This window comes from Batrachochytrium dendrobatidis, assembly GCF_000203795.2.
Source record: "Batrachochytrium dendrobatidis JAM81 unplaced genomic scaffold BATDEscaffold_4, whole genome shotgun sequence".
Classification (NCBI taxonomy): Eukaryota; Fungi; Chytridiomycota; class Chytridiomycetes; order Rhizophydiales; genus Batrachochytrium; species Batrachochytrium dendrobatidis.
This window is the reverse complement of record NW_006281102.1, coordinates 123,671-138,976: the sequence shown is the minus strand read 5'-3', so window position 1 is coordinate 138,976 and position 15,306 is coordinate 123,671. Positions and strand designations below refer to the sequence as shown.

Sequence of the window (15,306 nt, the reverse complement as noted above, 5' to 3'; positions counted from 1 at the left end):
TTAAAATCGATGCGTTTAGATTGACTCAAGACAGATTGAGCGACTCGGAACTATCTTCATGTATACCATACGCATCTACAGCTTCGTGACCCGTTTCAATCGCAGATATTCGTTCAAACGTGACTGATAGATCTTCATGAGTGTTGGAGTGCGAGTGAGAATCTGGTGGTGATCCAGTAGTCGAATCTTTGGTAGATATCGGTAGCCTAGTTGAAAATAGGTTTGTCAAAAAGTAGTCAGTGTAAGCACTTTCAATATCATAAACCAGCTCAAGTAAATCAACAGCCAGCAAGATTACAAAATTTGAAAATGATTACCGAGATCTACTTGTTTTAAAAGGAGTTGTTTCACTAAACTGGTATAGTTCTTGCTCAGTATCTCTATTAGAATTCTCTGAATCAAACCCACTCATAACTTCAAATGGGTCAGGAAGAAGGTGTTGCTGGGTACGTCTGCTGAATGACGATGTTGACTGATTTGTAGAAAATATACTTTCGTCATTTGTTATCAATCGTGTCGGCAGTGGCAAATGAGACTGAGATTCCGATTGACTTGACTGATGTGGATCTATGACACTACTTTCATTCATGCTCTCTAGTGGTTCATTAGGTGATATGGAATTGGTACCAAGCTGATCGTGGTTGGCCATATCAGTGCCATCACTTTTGGGCTTTGTGTTGACAAGAATTGATGAAATCTGCTGGTGTGTTGTGGTAGAAATGGAAGGGCGGTATATTTCATCAATTGAGCCAGTCTCCATCATCGTAACTTGTCCAACCGTTGTTTGTTGATCATATGTCATGTCAAGTTTATTATCCACGGACAAACTCGCGCTGGATAAGTTGGCAGTATCTACTGAAATAGGCACGTTCACTGTTGGTGGAAACACTGAATGCTGTCGAGACTCGTTCAAAAGTTGAACAGGATTGCTTGGCACATAAAGTATCTCTGTAAGTGAACTTGTGGGTGTTGAATCATTGAATGATGACTGGGGTAAATTTGAATCATGTGCTTGCAATGAATTCGGGACTTGAGGCTTCTGTTGAGTTAAATAATCCAAAGAACTACCTGATTGACTTGATTGAGTGTCTGGTCTATCAATGGCTGGATTGGAAAGTAATACTGGTTTATCAACAAAACGTGTAGCTGCTACACTACTCGGATGTTTTAACGACAGTTCCGTTGGACTTGATCTTGACAAAGTGACTAAATCGCATGTGTTTAATATTTTAAATCAGCCAACTTACACAAAAACAATACGACAAGAAATAATCAACTTACTTTCAGGAGTTTCAAGAACAGATATTTCTCCAGGAGATGCTACTTGACCACTCGAGGTAGTATGATTAGACGACGAATTTGCAAGTAAATTCGAATCTGAATCTGGTAAATCAAACTGAATTGTTTGATTCGGCTCGGTTGATTTGATTTGATTTGCTGTAGTAGTCGGTATATCTTGAATTTCAGATTTCATTCCGCCATAGGACGTGCTGTCCAAGTCAGAAGGTAAATTGCCTTGCTGATCTTGATGAACAATCAAGTTGATGGCTTGTCTAGTCAAGTTTCCAACCACTTCACCCTCACTATTCAGTTTATGGTTAGCAAATATTGAAAATGAATTGTATATTAAATTCAATTACATTTACAGATACTCTATAAGCAAAATCAAACATCATTTACCTGAAAACTCCAGTCATTATCTCCCCTTCAGAAGGATTTGTTGACAAAACACTAAACCCTATTGATGTTGTCTCAGTTGTAGAAACTATTGGCGCAGACGTGTCAGCGCAAGAATGAGAACTATTCTGTGAATGTGCCTGCTAATATTAAAAATTAGAGCCTATTCAATCATTCAGCACTACAATCAACTTCAATATAACCTACCGACTGTACAACTGATCCAGACGAGTCGGCGCTTATTATTGGTTCGCGTGTATCTGTATCAGAGGTGGATGAATCCATCACAGCCGACTCTAAAGTGCATGCATCGCCAACTATAGGTAACTGTGCTGGTTTTTCAATGTTGTTTTGCATCAATGACTCTTCTATTCGCTTCAGTCTGTCACGCAAATCTTGGTCCTCTGCCAACTGGTTTGCAGAAATTTTATGTTCAGCATCGATCCGTTTTAACATGTCGGCTTCCATTTGACGACGCCATTCACTTTCCAATCGCATTGCCTGTTCTTCAGCATTATTGGCAATGGTCTTTACCCTATTACGTTCAGTTTCTGCCTCCCGTGCGATTTTTTCAGCACTTACTCGCTCTATCCGCTCAATCTCGTCCAATTCAGCTCTTTCTCGCTTTAATGTTATATCAGTTTTGAGCCGTTCCATCTCTTGCATTAGTTTTTCTCGTTCCAATTTCGCCTGTTCGCATTTTCGTTCCATTTCAGCCAACTCTTGTTTTCGTGCTTCCTGTGCATCAAGCCATAAAGCCTCCTCTGCCATCTCTTGATTGGTTTCTTGGATTGCCTGTATGGTTATAGTGGAGAGTTCAAGTTCTGTAATTTTTGTAATCAAATCTTCTATATAATTTTGAATATCCACGGCTTTAAATTGGTATTTTGGGATTAAACTGTCAGAATGCAAAGACTCTGCTGCAGCATCTATTACAACGACTGAATCGGGTGAATCGGATGAATTTATCTGTAAACACTCGGTTTGAGTGATTTGTGAAAAGTGTTTGGTAAGCTGAGGTGACTGTAGCTTCTCTACTTGCTCAGGTATAGGTGTGGCAACAAATGGCTCAGTTTGAACTTGCGCTTCAACAACAGGCTCAACAGACTTTATGGAAGATGCATTCAAAGTAGGTTTGACTAGCATCTTTAACAAAACCTCGTTTTGGATCCATTCTGCGATACGTCGTTCCAGCTGATCGTCATTATAATCCTTGTTGATCAATTTTAGCGTATTCTGCTGGAGTAAAAAGTCATCCCGAGATTTAGACTGTCGTGCTCTTTTTTGTTGTGCAGGTACCAATGGCCGAGATACAGAAACGGTATTTATCCACGATTCGCTACTGCTTTCGTCTGGAGTGCTATATTGAACTGATACATTACAATCAGGACTAGAATGTTGCACACCAGTAGATTTTGTAGACGCAGGAACGGTACGAGTAGTGATATTCAGATTTTTAGTAGGATGGGTATGTATAGAAACAGACGGACTGACTTGAGTTCCTAAGCTAACCATTATTGGCATTGTTTCCTGGCTCTTATCATGCATCACAGTCGCTTGAATAACAGAATCATTCAATATACGTATAGACTCGATAGGATTATATGGTTCTTGTGGTGGAATAGGATATGTTTGGGTTGGTGTATCTACACATTGTGGATCCGTCATTGTTGCCAAAGTCTTATGCTGCAAAGCAATGGGTGATTGATTAGATTTTGTGCGAGTTGGACTGGAGTTTTGACGTGGTAAAGCATCTTTCACTTTGTCCAGTTTCTTTGCAGTGTGATCCAGAAACAACAAACTTGGTGGTCGAATAGAAGTACGTCTGAGAAACACGGGTGCGTTAGAAAGTCTGACGTTGTAAAAGTTGGGTGGTCTTGGCGAAGATTGACCAATTCTTTGAGAATGTAGTGCGCGCAGTGGTGAAGTTGGACTTGGTTCTGTTGATGGATATGGCTGTGGCTGAGGAGGAGTCATTTGATGCTGATACTCAAGCGCAGACGCTAGCTGATCCTGATGAGCAAAAGGCCGTGATTGTAAAGGCATATTTGATTGGTGTATGGGCTTTGATGAACGCACTATTGGGGTTGGCTTTGATTGAGGAAAATTTAAACTTGCCATGGGTTCTTTAAATGTATATTTAGGAATTGAATGTTTTTGAACGAATGTAGCATTTTTCTGAATGGGCAATGTGTTTGGATCTTCTAATGCTGATATTGTATTTAACGACCCACGTTTCTGACTACTCCTGGTTGGTACAAGGTCCTCACTATAATGAATTGTAGATTTAAAAACAGCACTTGGCTCAACTCTACTTTGAATTGCTGACTTGGGATGAACTGATAATGTGGGTTTGTGCCCGCGCATTTCATCAAACTTTTGTTTGAATACTACTTGACTAATTGCTTTATCCACCTGCGCTTTGACATGAGCATCATCAAAAGTATTAAGCCGAGTTGATGATAATCCATCTGATTGACTTTTTTTAAGCCATTGTGATTCTAACATGGAGATGGAGTTTTGAAAGTAATCTGGAGTAGTAGTATCATTACGGTAGTCATTCAAAAGCGCATCTCGTTTCAATCCAAGTTCGGCTACGCGCTGGTGGACCTGTGCGTAGTTGAACCGCTCCTTTGTTTGAAATGGAGTTTCTGCAGTGGATAAAAAAGTCGGTTGTGACTGATTTGAAGCCACTTCGCCATTTTTTGCTGTACTACTATGATTAACAACTAAAGAAGCACCCATGTTTCTTTTTTGATGTCGCAACTCCAAATCACGACGATCAGATTGACGAGCAGCCAGAATTGCATCCAGCGGCGATATCTGTAGCAGTTTCTTGATATCTTGTAAACTATCCGATGTGATTATGTTTTGATCAGCTGTTCTAGTATCTACATTAACTGATTCTTGCGTGTATGGTTCCTTAGAATGGGTTTTTTGAGATGTAATTGCTTCGCGTAGCACGTTGACTGCTTTTATAACGCTATTAAACTCTGAATGAAGTGTATCCAACTGCACTTTAAGCTCTGAAGGAATTGATTCAAATTGATCCGCAATACCTGCACTAGTATTTTGCGATTGTTTTTGTAAATCTGATGTATCTTGAAGAGAATGTGTAGGAGTTACAGTCGTTGTGGACCCGCGCATCTTATTTTTTGCATCCAATACATGCGCTTCATTTACAAAAGATCTATTGGAGTGAATATCAGCTGAGGGCAATGAGTCTATTGGCTTGATTGATATTTTTTGTTCCCGTTTAGCTCTAGCACGATCCAACTGCTCGATCCTTTCAGCAGCCACCTCTCCTTCTTCAATCCACGCAGCAGCCTCTTGTGTGTAAAGTTTTCTCATTTGCCTCATTTGATTAAACTGACTCTGACTCTGCCGCGCTTGCAAAGTATTCATATATCCCATTTGTAAACTAGCTTGTTTGTGGACATTTTCTGACTGGGTTTGAATAAGAGACTGTTGCTGATGAAGAATTTTGCTATGAATGGTATGCATTCGATCTTGCAAACGCTCCAGATCTGATAGTTGCATTTCAGCCCGTTCAATTGAAACAGTGTCCGATTTTGAACTAGATTGTTTTTGTGATGCGAGTGGATTGTTTTGTTTGGATGACAGCACACGACGACGCTGGTAAACAGGAGAATCTATATTTAGAGATGTATCTTGAATGACACTTGCTTTGGAGTGAGTCGATGAGTCGATAGATATTTTGCTTTTTGGAGTTGAAGTTTTGATAGATTCTCGCATTTGAGATGTAGCACTGGATAAAGATGTTTCATGATGATGCGATGTTGAATTGGTAGGAATAACAGCAGATTCTCTAAATCGGTTCAGTGTGGTCTGTAATAAATCTGCAGGTGTGGACATCTGAACAACTGAGGGTATCGATGCATCTACTGAAGCTGTGGTAATAGCATTGGATTCTGGCAGTAATTCATCTATAGTAACTGGGATGTTTATTGATGGCGGAGTGATTATGCTCTTATCACGATGGTTGGCTATAGTTTCCGATACATGCAGACTGCGTCTACTAGTGCGATTCAACAATCTTGTAGCAGCAGTCAAACTCTGCTCTAATGACTGCATAAACCCATCATTCCCACTCTTCTTGGCATGTTGTCCAGTTGTTTGCATTTGGTTTGTAGTCCGAAATAATGATAAATTCCTGCATCAACACTTTATCAGATTTACTCCAAATTGCATATTCTACATGATTGCTGGTCAAATCAGCTATACTTGACTTCATCTTGCACTGCTAGTTTGTCAAATCAGCTATACTTGACTTCATCTTGCACTGCTAGTTTGTCATGAAAAGTTTGAATTCATTGCTTGTCAAACTTGATCGATACATGTCAGCGTATTGTAATATCTACAATTTCAAGTCGCCTTGAAAAGAATGCAACTTGATTGTACAATGAACTAATGTGCCAATATTCGCATCATCTCCAATAATGAGATTATTATACTTGTTTAAACTTTCCAAAACTATATTCGTTATCATTTACCAACTATACACGAGGAGCGTTTACAAGTTTTTATTGCAATGAATCAAGCGGTCGTTGAGTCGCAATACACTCGAGTAAACTATTTTCATCGTATAATTTGCAAACAGCACCAGAAGCATCTATGTCATGGGTAGCACTCGGTACCTCATCAGCAGTGTCTTTCTTGGCATGTTCAAAACTGATATGACGTAAAAACACGGCGACGGCAGCCTGTGCAAATACATGACAGAAAATGTTAAACTGGTTTGTTTGCACAGTGCTATTGAGAGTATGCATAGTGCTTACCTTTATAGGAACAAGTGCCAGTTTTTGCACAACCAGATCAGGATCATCCCCAAAGGGATAGAACGGGAGAGTATTCGCATCTGTTTTCTCCCATCGTTGTGGAAGAAAGGCGGACGGGTCATTCCAGATCAAAGGATCTTGATGCAAATCAATCACAGAGATTCGAAACTGAGTTGCGGTAGGAAACAAATAGTTTCCAACTTTAACCGATTCTTTAGACTCTTTAACCAGGTATGCACATACTGGATGCAATCGCAACGACTCCTTGACAACACATTCAACGTATCTTGAAAAAAGCGTAAATCATCAAATTGGCGGATACAACATACATATGCCATATGCCATATGCTCTATGTGATTATAGTGTAAAAATAAACCCATTCTTACAATAGCTGAGATAGCGTGTCCAGCTGAATTTTGCCATGTGTAGCCTTCCAAACACGATCAATCTCTTGAGTTGCTTTTTCACGAACATCATCATTTTGTAATAGCTCGAAAAATACAAATGAAAGCGCAGAAGAAAGAAACCTAGACACAATCCACTGTATCAGAATAGTGAATGAAGCCAAAGCGCAACAAACAAACCAATGTAATGTAATATTGAGTCTTACATATTGGACCATAGCATTCCTCGATACACATCAGCACCAATGGCTTGCTCATTTTCAGGTGTCTGGAATTTACAAATCAAACATAGGGTTAGATGATACTGCAAACTAAACCAGTAACAACTCAAAAAACATTACCAAATCAGTGCCATAGTCTTTCAACAGAGTACGGATAATATTGACAGAGCTCAAAGGATCATCGACATAGGGATGACATTGCTCGCGAATCAAGCTTTTCAAAACACTCTTAAAGTGGGTTCGAGCGCTAACAAGATCTGACGAGGTAATACCGACTTTGTTATATGCCCATGCAAAAGGTGCCAAGTTGGCTCGTTGGTGTAAAAATCTAACAACTTTGTTGAGCACAATTTCGCTCTATTGGCAATGCAAAAAGCATGCAGGGTTAGTAAACAAACTACTTTAATAGCAGTGCAATCTACAAGCTATACCAATGTGATTTGCTTAATCCGGAGACCCGTAACGGCATCAAAATCCATTGAAAGTATACCAAGCCCGCTAAATTCCGATATTAGAACATGTAACCCAAACAAATAAAAGATACCATGGTACTGAATAACGGCTTACCAAATATCCAATGAAATAGCCTTGCACACATTATCAAGATCGACCACTAGCCTCTCTGAATCAATGCGAATCTTTTCATTCCAAGATATTAATACTCTAAATGTCCGTTCCATGGTAATATCTAAAATACGTGCATGGAGTAACTCCATTGAAAGCTGCTTGACTGTACTCAAATGCCGTTTGCGATCTTCAGGACTAGGTATATCGACGATTCCCCTGTAATTACATGGCATTAAAGTGGGTGATACAAGCAAGTTTGTAACTGAAATGTTAGACTTGTACAAATGGACTCTAGCAGTTTTAGTCATTGGTGAATTACTCGAATAGCTTGACAGATTCTTCGTCCTGTACAAAAAGTGAACTAGACAAGATTTGCTTGGCATATAATGGGCTGCTAACAAACACAATGCGCCTGAACATGAACAAGTATTAGTGCAACGTCATAACTGTTTGGATTGCAGAACTGACGCCAAGATAAGATTATTCCAGATAAGAGTTACAAGACTTTAGATCAACATACTTTGAATAAAAGTAAAGCATGGTGATCTGACCATAGTTGGTCGTTAGCCAAGTTTGCAGTTTATGAAATTGCTGATTGTTCTTGTATCTAAAATCCACATTTGGCATGAGAAACCAGCCAACAAGCACATACGACGAGAAAATGCATTCTTGGAAAACATATTCATATCATAGTCCAAAGCAGCACCTATCAATAATCCACTTGTTTCCAAAAAAAGGCCATGGCTGTGGACCAGGAGGAGCACTTGTAGGACGACCAGTTGCCCAAAACAAGAATGTAGTGGCAACTAACACAACAATGGCAGTATAAACGACTGTCTGTAATGCATGAAAAGACAGTGCTAGTCTCTGAGTGTCTAGAATGTTGAACATTTAACAGTAACAACGAGTGCGATACTGAACAGATATTTCAGATGGTCACCAACGTTTTACCGCTGTATTCACGCAAAATGAAACGCTTGTTCTCTTGCAGTATTTTGCTTTAAAACCAAATATCAACTGCACTGGTTGAACACTCGGTTCTTTATTCATAGTATAAACTATCCCTTTCTTATCTTGTGACATAGCCATGCATTGCATGATCAACAAGGTGAACTCAAACTCGCTTGTTTTATACGAAAATGAGAAACTTGAAAAGAGTTCAAAGACAATACTGTTCAGTTGATTGACACCAGTTATTCCATGAGACTGGCTCTCTTGCGTAGCTTGGCATTCTTGTATTCTATTTTACATAAATACGGCGGTGAACCCACAGCTTCAAAAGTACTTGGCTTTGATCGACAAAAATGACGTGATTGCAAAGTTTAGGATTCTCTTATCAAGCGGTATAGTTGAACGTCATCAATATATTGACAAGTTGCTAGGCTATACCAATAAATTATACGCATACCAAAACAACTGAATTTCTTGAATCTACGTTGCGGCAGACTCTTACTGGCTATTCGAGATCATCCTTCTATCTGTTTGTTTTTAGCACACCACAACAAAGCAGCCCATCTAGCTGGCTGATGAAACCAATGTTCCATTCTACACGAGTACGGCTTTAAAATCCCTGTTATATTCTGGTCTCTCGCCTCATCTTTTGATCATAACCACTATAATAAGGGTGTCATAATGTATAATAAACAGCCCCATGAAATGATGGATGCCAATCTCTACCAAATTTACTCTACATCATTGTATTCTCTAAACAACTGTTTAAACATCACTCATATCATGGTTCTAATACATTACATACTTGTTCAATCTCTGACTTTTACAAAAGATTAGGCGATTGGCATGTCGAGCTGCATTCTTGAACTAGAACGCGAACATATCTGAAACTAAGAGATTTGGCTGTATCGACAATCAAAAGCTAAATCCAATATCCGAGTTTTAATGCATGAACTCAGTCTTAAACTTATCGACTTTACAATGCATGGCTATGCAGATATGGAGAAAGATCATATTTGAAAAAGAAAATCCAACTCAAATCTACAATTCGATTGTATGCGTCATATGATGAACGTTATTTTGGGAAAAATTGAGATTTTTTATTGGGGCAATGACTGCAAGACAGAAAATCACATTTTACGTGAGTACGGCTATAATTGGATAAACATTTTTTACGAGCATCTTTTTGGTCGAATAACGTGTACACAATTTTCAAGGGCGGATTAAGGACTGTGAGGCTGGTGAAGCTTATCAAATAGACAAATAGAGAATTAAGGGCGAGTCTAGTAAAAAGGTTCTTGTTCAATACAATGAGTGATTGAAAGGGTTGGAAAATACATGCGGGCGTGGCTGTCATTAGCTCAGGTGAGCACAAATAGATGGATAAAATTATATGGCTGAGCTTTGTTTTAGCCTGTCGGTATTCCTGAATTCAACCTTTACAGGCTGTAATCGCCATATCAAAGTTTTTGATGGTTATTGCACAGCAAACACCAAAACTCGAATACTCAAATTGGTTATTAGCACAGCGATGCCATATTTTTCTTGCACCTATATCAAGTCGCTTTATTCTGTACATCATCTTGGCCTTTTTTCTGTCGGTGTATTTCCAGTACTTGAGGTATTGTGATAAATCGACTCAGTATTCTTCATCCATCAATCATCTATACAGTGGCTCGTGCTTGCTTTTTAAACTCGTCAACTGTATTGCTCCGTCAGTGCCTATATAAGACTTAATTAGAAGCATCTTGAACTCGGATTTATACATTCAGCTATTTCTTTGGGCAAACATTTGAACGCCTGATTGCATACCTGATACAGATCATCTGGCCTGACTTGCCATAGTATTTTTGGCAGCATTGGTCTCGGTTGATACTCGAGGTTTCATTAAACCTACTTTCACGATCAGTAGCATATCTCTAGCTTGATTGCTGAAATCAAGAGTTTCAGCTTCAACTAGAGCCAGCCTGCACTTGCACAGAACACCAAAATTTGATAGTATTTGCACAACTCGCTTATCGGCAACTTTGCACGTAGCCCTTATAAGGGACACCAACTCCGCCTCAACACGAAAAGCACCTACCAGATATATTTTCATCTTCGCTAAACAGTTCAACACTGACCAGCAATGCCTCCACGAATCCCACCAGAGCAAGTCTTGCAAATGGGGTTTCCAACCTTCTCTGCAGTAATCAGCGTCTTTGCTTTCTTTGTAGGAATATATGGTGCACATAAGCTGATTCAAAGGGGGCGAGCTAAAAGATTCACACCTGCCATTATTGCTTTAATCGTGATTAATCTCCTTCCGGTTTTACTGCAAGTCGTCGAGGCAATCTACCTATATCACTCTGATAGATTGCCTGGTTTTAAAACATGGAGAAACTGGTGCTATTCCCCCTCATTACTGTTGCTTAATCTTGTACAGCTGGAAATCATGTCCATTTTCAACAGTAGCTTCTTCAGATGGAAAGTATTCAGACTGGAAAACATGCCATATGTGCAAATTGTGGCTGTCATTGTGCACTTGGTATTTGCAGGCCCAACGTACTTGGAAGGAATTGTTTATTACAACCAGCCCAACCTTCCTTTCGGTCGATGGTGCATGTATGGCACAATGGCATACTCATTCATGGTGGTGGTTTTCGGTATTTCCCAAAACATCTTTCTTTTCAATCGAGTTCAGCAGCATATGGATAGCCTTAGAAGCAACGAAATCAGTGGATACAAAACAACTTCTTTACAGGGAAACCGTATCCGTATCTTGATTGTCGTATTGATTATCCTGGATATCACTGCGTTCACTACATATGTACTGTCAGTAGTCGTCGGCGGACTAAAACAGCCCGGTGCACTCCCAGGTGGATTTGCATTGCAACAATGTGTTTTTGCAATTGCTGGTGTTCATCAGGTAAAGAGGTTTTCTTGAAGCAATCATTATAAAAACATACTAACATTGCTCCATTTAAAATGACTTGAATCAGTACGCGGAATCTACGCTTTTTCAAATGATTGTCGATCAGCTCAACAATCGGATATCAAGAGGCGGCAATACACATCGTTCAGGTGGCTCTAATGCCAAGAATGTCTACTTTGGAGAATCGACAGACGATTCAAAACAGTTGTCATTGAATGAACTAGATTCACCGACAACACCATCGTCTGCATCACCTGGCTTAAAGGCAGATCGAGACTCATCGTCATTAAAATCACCAGATCATTTTCGCTCTCAGCATGCTTGCTCAGTATAAAAGTAAATTCTATAAATTTGGCAAGCGCAATGAGCAGAATGGTGGAATGTTGATGGTAGGCATAGCTTGAACATATATGTAAGAACAGTGTAGCGCTCCGGTTTCGAAACAAACAATTAATAATCACAGCAATATTGTAACCACGGCCGTGCTCACTAAAATGGAACACTAAAAAGGAGTGACAAGATACATAATAAACAACCTTTTCAAAGAGTATTATTGATGCTAGTTTGGGTTTCTGGTGATTGGCATGCATAGTTGCATCCCCAAAATGTGTAATGATTGGTTTGTTGAGCTAGAGCACAAACATATCTGATTTCAAACTTGTCGATTATACAATCTACGACTACCAAAAAGGAAGATAATAGTAGTCAGTTTAATTGTGTGCATCATATGATGGACAGTATGTTTTGAATTGAGAATATCTGTTGAAGCAGTCAATTCTAGTGAAAAGCACAGCGAATATTTAATTATTTTTATTTGAAACCAAAAGTCGGTCACAAGTCAGTATCTCACTCTAAATACAACTGTGATTGAATAAGCGGTTTAGCACAGCTAAATTTTTGCAGTTCATTGGTGGATAATTTCCCACGTTGGAATGGTCGATGATCGTGTTTGATGCTGATTGGGCTGTGAACAAGCAGAAGCTGTCGGAATGTCGCGATTTATGCAAATTGCATCTTGTAATTGGACAGCAGTCGAGCACAATATCCATATTACAATGAATGAATCTGATGACTATACAATACATGGCTACATCAAATGAGTAGAGGAAGATCGTTTGACTGTGTATGCATCATACGACAGATGTTGTCCATTGAACAAATAATCAATTCCGGTGGAAAACGCAACAAGCATTTAATCATTGTTTACTTGGCAAAATGGACTCCAAATATAAAAGCGTTCCAATTTGCGTGAAAATCCAAAAACAAAAGTTTACCAATGAAGCCTCAAGACACCATGAACAACACCCATTCCGACTTGGAATCTGCTCCTTTACTACCTCAATACTCATCTGAGGATGAAAAGCAGGCTCGACAGCCCGCTTTGTATGATGCTGCTGGCCGTCCACTTTATCTTTACCCTTACTTACAATCCCCCGGACATGCTACTTCGTCACCTGCTACTCCTGCTGTAACTCGTTGCACTGGCCATTGCTCAGAACAATCGACAAAGTGCCGTAGAAACAGAGGCGGCTGCTGTCGCTTCCTATGCAAACTCATCTTCTTTGTTATTTTTGTCAAGATTGTTACTGCAATCATGTTTGGTTGCTATTATACTCACAACAACTTCAGCGCTGTTCCCACATATACTGTTCGTACTGGAAATACTGCTTGGCCAAATATTAATGCTATGGAAGTGGAATTCACAAAGGGAATGGAAACTCACCTCAACTTTGTCACTACAGATTCCGACTCTACCAACACTGACAATGTCAAAATGTCGTATTCTCTTGCTTATACTCGAGAAACCCTTGATGGTGACCTGGATATTGATACGATTGTTGTAAACAATGCATTGCGCCTTGTTGTCAATCCTCCAAAAATTCCTCATGAAGAGAAACTGCGTTTGACTGTTGATATTACTCTTCCTGCCATACTTGCTGATGATGTCATTTCCCAGTACCAAAAATCGATTCTTGCCAAGGTTGCTGCTGGCCACGTATATATGCATACACCGACTGGATTTACTCGATCTGAAAAACTCATGTCTACCAACAAGGCTGTCTTTAACAATATTGGTATTCACGTCGGTGCCGGTAATGTCAAAATCAATGATGTGATTGTCATTGCTGGAAGTGTTCATATTGGCTCAGGAAATCTTGATGCCAATCTGATTGCTTCAGAGCAGATGGATGTTGAAGTGGGTGCAGGCAGTGTTGAACTGCATCTCGATACATCCATTTCAACTCTCTTGAACAAAAAGCACACACCTGTTCAGCTGCAAGGTCCAGCCGTTAATATTCAAGTTGGTTCAGGCAACGTGCAAGGAGATGTTACCAACTACAACAGTCTTTACGTCAGTGTAGCAGCTGGAGAGATCAGTCTAGGCATATCTCCTGAACAAGGGTCTTCAACGATTGCATCCACCAAGGCCGGCGAGGTCAATCTACGAGTAGTTGATATGCCGACCAGCAGAGTTCATAAGTTTGTGGGTAAATTTACTGCCGAATCATCTATTGGAAGTGTTAGTGTCAAGGGCAAGGATGTTACAGTTGATCATGAAAAGACTGGATTTTTCGGGGTTGTTCGAGCTGGTCATGTTGGTAGCCCTGATGCTGCTAACCCAAGTATGATTGAGGCTAGTACCAATGTTGGTAGCGTTTCTCTCAAATTTTAAGCTTGGCATATCTGAGCATCAACGATTACCACTTGCACACTTATTTTATGATAATAAAGCTCGTGTATTTCAAGACATCTACTTTTATTCTCGCGTCTTCAATATGTAGCATCATCACCGTATTCACCTAAAATGGAATACCTTTGTCTTGCAATTTGTCTTGCTTTGGAATAGACAATGGTTGAATATTCGCTGTGCTTTCCTATTACAAATTGACTGCTTGAATAGACATTGTCAGTTTGTGTTTGGAATTATTTGGGAAACAATCCATCCTTATTATGCCAAGTAATTGTCAGTAGGATCCAAAATGAACAATATAAAGCTTTATGCCTCGCGACATTGCTGTTTTGTTGAGCAATTGGCAGGCTACGTTTAATCTATGAATCTGTAGCTTTGTTGCAGAGTCTAAATGATACAACATTGCCCAATAAATTTGATATGAATTATTTCAACTATTTATTATGTCGACTCTTGATGTCCCATTTAAATGGATACGGCTGCAAACTTGCAATGTTCAACTCGATTGAGTTTATTTTAATAAAAAGTAGCCCGCATACTCAAGCTTGATTTTGCTATTGCAACAATGATTTAAAAGCATATTGCTTATTTAAATGATAATGCTAACAACACCGAGCCAAATATACACTCGACATTTGCGCATTTATTATCGTATTTGGGCAATAGAAACAGCACAGTATTGAATAGAATCAAGACAACTAGACTGTTTTAATACTGTATTTATCAAATAGTATGATGTCACTTTGACAAATCATGACACTTGCGTATTTGTACTATTCTAAACAAAAACACGACATTGTCTAGTTAAAAATGTATCTAGAATGGTCTTGAATCTGATGAAAAATGACGATTGCTGAGTTTTGTCGTCATACGGGCTCTTATGCATTCTAACAGGAGATAACAGGATGATGATCCAACAACTTTACCATGAAAATTGCTTTCACCATTGGATTTTTGGTAAAAATATAACCTCGAATATTTATACTATGCGCAGTTTTGTTAAACCTTTTGTTTTTTACTCATTGTATCGTACATTTAATACGTTTCTGCATAGATAGCAATATACATTTGATATTCAAT

The 15,306-nt window shown here is 39.3% G+C and overlaps 4 protein-coding genes across 4 annotated transcripts; 2 read left to right on the top strand and 2 right to left on the bottom strand.

Moving 5' to 3' along the window:
• Window positions 1-25: 25 nt before the first annotated feature.
• BATDEDRAFT_23806 (uncharacterized protein) lies at window positions 26-5,820 on the bottom strand (the record flags this gene model as incomplete). Its single annotated transcript, XM_006677778.1, has 5 exons — window positions 26-206; window positions 318-1,206; window positions 1,282-1,583; window positions 1,681-1,820; window positions 1,885-5,820. The coding sequence occupies 5 exons, from the start codon at window positions 5,818-5,820 to the stop codon at window positions 26-28; spliced, it is 5,448 nt and encodes a 1,815-aa protein (XP_006677841.1).
• Window positions 5,821-6,221: 401 nt separating this feature from the next.
• On the bottom strand, window positions 6,222-8,560 carry BATDEDRAFT_23805 (uncharacterized protein; the record flags this gene model as incomplete). Its single annotated transcript, XM_006677777.1, has 10 exons — window positions 6,222-6,401; window positions 6,477-6,762; window positions 6,864-7,004; window positions 7,088-7,149; window positions 7,223-7,459; window positions 7,534-7,600; window positions 7,670-7,885; window positions 7,989-8,081; window positions 8,190-8,276; window positions 8,376-8,560. 10 exons carry the CDS (start codon window positions 8,558-8,560, stop codon window positions 6,222-6,224), a joined length of 1,554 nt encoding a protein of 517 aa, XP_006677840.1.
• Window positions 8,561-10,748: 2,188 nt separating this feature from the next.
• Window positions 10,749-11,868, top strand: BATDEDRAFT_23804 (uncharacterized protein; the record flags this gene model as incomplete). The annotated part of the gene is made up of 2 exons (XM_006677776.1): window positions 10,749-11,528; window positions 11,602-11,868. 2 exons carry the CDS (start codon window positions 10,749-10,751, stop codon window positions 11,866-11,868), a joined length of 1,047 nt encoding a protein of 348 aa, XP_006677839.1.
• Window positions 11,869-12,808: 940 nt separating this feature from the next.
• On the top strand, window positions 12,809-14,288 carry BATDEDRAFT_36786 (uncharacterized protein; the record flags this gene model as incomplete). Its single annotated transcript, XM_006677985.1, has 1 exon — window positions 12,809-14,288. One exon carries the CDS (start codon window positions 12,811-12,813, stop codon window positions 14,206-14,208), a length of 1,398 nt encoding a protein of 465 aa, XP_006678048.1. The 3' UTR covers window positions 14,209-14,288.
• Window positions 14,289-15,306: the final 1,018 nt, after the last annotated feature.